Raw genomic sequence first — 7,648 nt, forward strand, 5'->3', positions numbered from 1 at the left:
ATTTTTATAGTACGCTCCGCGCTAACCGATGGTGGCGCTCCGCTCAAATAGTCGTGCATACGACTTTGCAAATCCTGGCCAAGCCCGTGACTTTTAATGAATTTCTGTGGGTCAAACTTAAAACTATTTCGAATGGAAAATTTGTTAAGATATTAACAAGAAAAAAACCAGTCTAATTCGGAAGATTCCTATACATTAGCAACTAGCATGATTTCACCTCATTTTGTCTCAAGAGAAAACTTGTTCCTTGTTTCCCAATTTGCGTATTGGATATTGCAGTGCTAGTATGCATATTTTCCTTTAGGGGGGGGGGGCGTTGATGGAGTGATGTGTATACACAAATAAGATAATACAATAAGAGTTATAAAGGGTACTAAATATAGGGCTGCATCAGTCCAATCGAATTTCTGCAAAGTGCCCTTAGATGTAGGTGCCCCCCAGATTAAAAGTGCTTCCGCCGCCCTTGACCTGGATATCCCCAACATGAGTGTATATAGAAGAAACATTTTCTTTTTCATGGATGGTGGGGGGGTGCCTACAAGCATAGAAGTACGGGTTTATCATATTCTTTGTTATATTTTATACTTTTTTGTGAGACAAATTGCAGTCTCACCCGACACAGCGACATTATCCCGCTTACGTGTCGTCGAACAATGTATGTTTTTCTGGAGGTAGCTGAGTACTGTGTTAAAATAATAAATAAGGTAACTAAATAGGAGCTTAAAAAATATACTGTCCCATTTTCCCCTTCAAAGTGATGTTACCATTTTTTCTTCTTCTAATATACCAAATTTTTGGGGAAGTGTCAATTTCTAAAACGTGAGATTATAAAATAAAGAATGTTTAGATGCAACTTGCAAGGCCTCAGAAGTGCCGTTTCCGGCAATCTGAGAGGCATTGTGTGCCCAAAATTTTCTTGTACGCTACGCGCCAACCGATGGTGGCGCTCCGCTTTGATAGTGTCACGGGAACTTTCGGGCACAAAAAGTTCTGCCCCCCCAAACTGAAATGGTCCCGTACGCCTATGCCAGACATTCAAGCGAAGGCAAGTATAATTACAGCTTTCAGTGTTAATATTAAATCATCTGTTCCATCGTAGCAATTAATGCATTTAATTCAGAAATACAAACTCCACAAATGTTACAAATTACTTTGTGCTCGTCCTATCTTGAAAGTAAACTGCTCAGTAAAGGCTTTCGCTTCACATTATGATAGAAGTGTTTTGATTCAATCTAAAGTTACAACCGTTGAATTAAGTAATATATGTTTTTCTTGATGGAACCCTTAATTAAATAGCTACTTTCAGTCACTTGTTTTGTGTAAGTGCATGGTGGAATACTACCATTAAAATCAGAAACCATTGCGTCAAACGCACGTTCCTCATCAAACTCATTTAAGTATTGTAATGAATAGTGTTGTCGGTTTATGTTTTAAGAATACACTGCAATTATCGTGACCGTTTTAAAATGCTGCAAAATTGATTAGAATAATCATATCATTATTGATTAATAATTTTATGATCATTTCAATACGTTTTTTTTAGGTTAATATAAATAACATCGGTAAATGATAATACTGGTATAATACAATTAGTCTGTGGGACACAACATATTCTGTATCGTTTTACAATATTTAAACATAATTGACAACTAAGAAAAGCAAATATTCGGAAACCACGAACATCTTTAAGATGTTTTGAGGGAACAACTAATTATTTGGTATTTTCTTTAAGCAGACACTCAAGAAACTGACATCAAGAAAATATTCACGGATCTTGAGGTAGAATCTTGTTACACACTTTTAAATATATTGATAAGAAGAATCGTTGTTTAAAATACATCAACATAATTTGTTTGCTAAATATTAATGTTTCACTAACTCAATATTTAACAAACGTTTTCAAGCTCGTGAAATAATTTCATACCAACGGAAGTCAAAGTCAGTTCAGTCTGGCCCTTCGAGATGAACATAGAACAACCAACCTTACGAAAAATGCTAGGTTGTGAATGACACAAACTTGAATATGTATTTTCAAGGATATTTGAAAATTATTAATGTTAATTAATGAATCGACAACTCAGCCAATTGCATTTCGCAGCATTTTCTTTCGTTTATGAGATCCTACCGCATCATATACATTTTCATAGTCTATATTCATTCATTTATTACTCTTTAATCGGAAGCATCGCCTGATTAACCCTCTTTAATTTTATTTTCGGACAAAAAGGTAAGAGCCATTTGATTCTATAATAATGGAACATTTCTATATGGAAACAATATCAGCATATACAATTAAGCCACAGATTCAGTTGTTGACATCATAGTTATATTCCTCAATTATGACTTTAAACTTTTGTTAAATCATGCAATATGTATTTTACTTCATTTTTAGTATGCTGCTTGTGCTCTGTTATCATGCATTCCAGACCTGCACGTTTCTCACACCACTTAAATATATTAAATCATCGAGAACAGAAAGCCTGGCTTACCCAGATGAGCCCAGAGGATATGTTTACAGAATCTACCACTCTAGTTTAAATTTCAAAAGTAAGGAAGCCATTAAGGACGCCAGTCCGGGCGGAAAAGAGGAGGAAATAGTTACGGAAAGCATCCGCGTCTGGGCAGAGCAAGTTCGTTATATACATATGTTTATACTTACTGGAATTAAATACCAGTCTTTCGTTGGAAAGGATAGTGAGGATACAAATGGAAAAGAACACCAGACGCGGAGCGGAGGTGACCACGATGTGGTTCTTGTTTGTGAAGAAATTGGAATAATATTTGTCCAAGTAAAGGGGATTACATGTGAAGATAGCCAGTATGGAAAGCTCCGAACTCATTTAAAGAAAGCTGCAGAACAACTTTACAAAGACAAAATGGCTTTCATGGTGATGAGCAGAGGACTGACAGACTTTCCATCTTCCCAGATACCTATCAAGACATTGCACTCCCATGTGTTACAGTAGATTGTACTAATGATAAACATGGGGAATATATTCCTGTTTGTAAAAATCATAGAGAAATAATACTTGATAAACGTCAGATAGAATCTAAATCTTGGCTTAACGCTTTGTTGTCAGGAAATAATAACAACAGTACCAACCCGCGGACCCATGAGTGGTTCTGGGAAATAAGTAAACTAATTGTTGAGAATGCTCAACCGACACGTTTAGAGAAAAATTGTCTAAACAGATCTGGAACGAAAGCACGTCTTTATTTGAATCCGGAACAAATGGAATTAGTAAATTATGAGTACAAATGTCTTGCAATCACAGGAGATTTTGGAACCGGTAAAACTTTTCTTCTTACCCATAAGGCACAAAATTGTGCTTCTGAAGGTGTCAAAAACTACATAATATGTTGTCCAGAGCTGAACAAGCACTTGAAATTCAATCCTAAATTTACGGAATTACCACTTGTGAACTATTTGAAAGAGTGCATATAAGGGATCTGTATAGGGATAGAGTGGAAGTTGTATCAGTTACAGAACTATGCAACAAACCTAATCCAATACAGGAAAACGTACTAACCATGACAGGTGATATGTTTATTGAGAAGATTGACTCAATGATTGACTCATTTTTAAAAGATCTACATTCTAAACATGATTCATGCAACAATGACACAACCAAGATAACAAAAATCAACATATTTATTGATGAAATGCCGCTAAGCCTTTTTCAGAAAACCAAATCACAGTTTGTGGAGAGATGCAATAACCGCGACAACTGTATTGACAAGGTATGGGTATCTTTAGCGACAGAAACATGTTACAAGGAGACTGTGATAGATAATGAGGAATTCCATACAGTCTACCTTACAAAGAATTTGAGAAATCCTCCGGTAATTTCTAAACTGATGAAAGCGATTTGCGAATACACCGGAGATTTATGCATGAAACCACTAATAGGCAATACAAATTACAACGATAAATCTTATGATCAGCAGAACAATGGCATAGATCGCCAAAACAGCAATGACAATTTTAATCAAACAGAAAATGAGATGGGAAATCAACAACAACACCAAAATGACTGTCAAACAGGTATTCACAATGCCAACACACAGACAGAATCAAAAGCACTCTTGTATAGAATTGAAAACTGTAAATGTTCTAGTAGTGAAAGTGAAACTGCGCGTACATCAGATTTATGTGACTGTCTCTCGCAGAGAATAACGGACGTGATAACCAGAATATTTCAGGACCGAGTCTTCGACATTGATGAAAGTTCACGTATATTATTTAAGGTGTCACATATTTTTAACAGAACACTTGAAAGCCGCATATTCTCAGAGATCAAACTTTGCATGGAGCAGGCATTAAAAAACATTGAAGAAGAAATTGAAGGTTACAAATGGTTAACAGTGGCAAATGCAGCATTTGCAAATGATCAAAAAGACAAGGTCAAGGGAAAGGGAAGGGACAGGGATCAAGAGGAAAACAAGAAAAGAAAAGAAAAGGGAAAAAAGAAAAAGTTGAAACTCCCAAATCTTTTGATCGTTGATGAGAATACAATTAAGGGATATGAGAACGATAAACTTGTATACATAGATCTGTTATCTATGTGGCAATGGTTACCAAATACACCATCAGGAAGCACTAGTGTCATGTTCCTGTCGCGATGCACCTGTAAATACGTCCATGTTATATTACCACCAATCGAGACAAAGAGGTTGCTTGAGGCTCATCAGACAATGTTTCAAGATGAAATCAAGATGCTCAAGTCAGATGACGTGCGTGTGAATGGATTTAAAAGAGAAATAGAAAAGCTTGACAACTTTATTCAAAACGAAGGACGCATTTTGCCTGTCTTATTGAAATCAAAATTACTTGAAGAAAAATAGAAATAATAGTTAGTACAGTTTGGATGCAGGAGAGAAAAACAACACCAGCGAGAATTTAACTGGTTGTAATCAATTGATATGATAATTATGGCGTAGTGCTACTGAAACATTAATAATATAAAAAAAAATGAATTTCACTGGGACTGGTTTTAACAGCTGTCCGTAAACGTTGGAAAATATGAGGTCTGATATTAAACGCTTACGTAAAGATCAAACGCTATATGTTCATTCATATTTAAGTTAAATTAAAGGTAGACGTTTTGCAAGATTGTAGCAAATTAGCGTACATGTCATGTAAACTAGCCTCCGTCGACGGACTCGATTAACTTACCTTATTGTATTACTTGCTTGTCGTCAATATAACAACGGCAACACAAACCATGCTCACATACGATGCTCACATGCTAACATACTCATACTCACATCACATGCCCATGCTCATATGCTCACATGCTCACATACATGCTCACATACGAAAAGTGTACATGTGAATTACTAATTGGGCACTAACATGATTACGCGGTTGCCTACATATGTTAATAAAACTATATGTCGGGCATTGTTCTTTGGTTTGGTTTTTGTTTGTCTTCCAAACAGGATCTAATACGTAGCTGGGAGCAATGAACGCTTAATAATAAGTTTTTGTCATCTAGTGTTTTGATGACGATTAATCATTCTACCTATAGAAAGTAAAATCGTCAATACAAAATGTATCATGGAAGGCCAACATATCTTAATGTACTAATTTACTTGTCTTGTACGTTGTATATTCACGATTCCGTTGACATGTGTTTCTTGTTAAGTAAATGGTTACGTTGTACTTTGACGTTTGACGAACTTCATGACACGTATCTCAGAAACTGACGTGTCATAAATAGTTAGACAATGTTTATGTGTAACATAGATAGCATTTGTAGATTTTATATTTTAGTCCACTGCACGCGTTTTAGACAATAATTATATATTTAAATCAACATGTATTATTCCTATGGGCGGAACCGTCCGCACTACTACTGTTTTTGCTTGGCTTCACTTAAGCGAAATGCAGCCAATTTTATTTGGCGCTATTTTTGAAAAATATGTACTTACTATTGAAACTAATCATATGAAGTTACTAGAATTGTAGCTAGTAGGTTTAATGAAATCATCCTGATATTTACTGATAACAGTTCGTTTCATTTTGTCAATTACTTGGGTGTTTCTTGCCACAATATGCGTTGTTTATAGTATTTGTTTCATGCCACCAGTTGTATTACATCGGTACTACTAAACCAAAACCATTAGTAACGGTGTCTTCATTGTTGGTTGGATGTCATCTGATCAAATGACGAATTTGTATAGAATCACCCTATCAGTCCAGTCGATAAATCTTGCGACTAGTTGTTTATTGTTGGTTTGTTTTATGGTGTTTTTTTTGTGTGTTATTGATGCGATGGTCAAAAACCAGTCATACCAGTCATAGGCAGTCATAGGCTGATAACCTATGATTGTTAATTTGCACAAACGCCTAGTGATTTTTGTTAGCTAATTTAGGTTTATCAAATTATCGAATATTTGAATATTTGAATTGATGTGATTGAAAAAAATTACTAATAATATTGGTATTAAATCTTAGAACCTTTTTTTTCAAATTGTTGTTGCGCTATTAATTTGAAATGCATGTAAAACAAAATGAATAAACTTCATTCGAGAATAACACCGTGTTACTGATTTGCTACTGATTGGCCGTTTATTACTTAACTCTGTCCCACAATTAAGAAAGAGATATGACAAAGCATAGCAAATATCACAGACTGTTGCTTGTCAAAATTAGTGTAGTACAGGAAGTTGCCCTGTCAGTCGGACTTAAGCACCAAGGAAACGATTGAGCTTCCGGGGCTTCTCCCCTCCCCCCCCCCTCCAGGACCACCACCAAAACTACCTGGACCCAATAAGGACCAAATAATTGCTCTTTCTAGTATGTATTTTTTCAAACGTTCTATATAAACGCACTGTAGCCTTTAGGGGACATAAACTCCCGGTCAATAACACATTCACATTTCACACACTCTTTATACCTAAACATATATGTATAAACATTTATAAATGCTTAATATGAACAAAAATAACAATGTGACTTTAAACAAACTTGCTAATAAGGAACAAACACGCTTGTTACATCAAAGACCTTTTAGTAACATGAAGGAGTATCCACTTTTACGGGATGTATGACATTGGTTAGTCAAACGTTCCAACCTAAATTCAACATAAATGTTACATTGTTGTCTCCTCGCATCCAATTCATTAGTTGACTGAGCATAGACTCTCTCGTATTATTTAATTATATCAGACAGTAAGCAATATGATCGATTTGATTTGCTTGGGTGTTTAATATTTGTTGGTGTGATTGTTGTTCTATATGAATCGAACATTCTGGTATTGCCGAGAAATTTCAACAAATGTTTGATACAGTTATCAGAATGTTTCATTATATTGTGTTCTCCTATAAATTTGTGATTACTTCATCGTGCGGTGACAAAGTTATATAATCAATTTACAATATATGACATAGTTGGTTATGATATTATGTGAACCGAGAACAATAGGTAATTATTGAATACGTTTATCAAATAAAATTTCAGTTGTGTCTACACTGTAACTAGTTTCACCAATCCTCCTCAAAGTAATAAGATGAAAGTTAAATTTTCATGTAGCTTTTGTCATCTGAATATTCCCTGATGCACAAGCAGTAAAATGGCATATTATAGAACGAACCATATGTTTTGTATATAATTCTTCAATTTAATTATTAGTTTAAAAATAC

At 35.1% G+C, this 7,648-nt stretch overlaps 1 protein-coding gene across 1 annotated transcript; it reads left to right on the top strand.

Annotated features, from left to right (window-relative positions):
* The first annotated feature begins 178 nt into the window (after window positions 1–178).
* Window positions 179–6,510, top strand: LOC139969495 (uncharacterized). The gene is made up of 2 exons (XM_071974531.1): window positions 179–1,779; window positions 2,393–6,510. Exon 2 carries the CDS (start codon window positions 3,532–3,534, stop codon window positions 4,843–4,845), a length of 1,314 nt encoding a protein of 437 aa, XP_071830632.1. The 5' UTR covers window positions 179–1,779; window positions 2,393–3,531; the 3' UTR covers window positions 4,846–6,510.
* The last annotated feature ends 1,138 nt before the right edge of the window (window positions 6,511–7,648 follow it).

This window comes from Apostichopus japonicus, chromosome 7 (genome assembly GCF_037975245.1).
Source record: "Apostichopus japonicus isolate 1M-3 chromosome 7, ASM3797524v1, whole genome shotgun sequence".
Classification (NCBI taxonomy): domain Eukaryota; kingdom Metazoa; phylum Echinodermata; class Holothuroidea; order Aspidochirotida; family Stichopodidae; genus Apostichopus; species Apostichopus japonicus.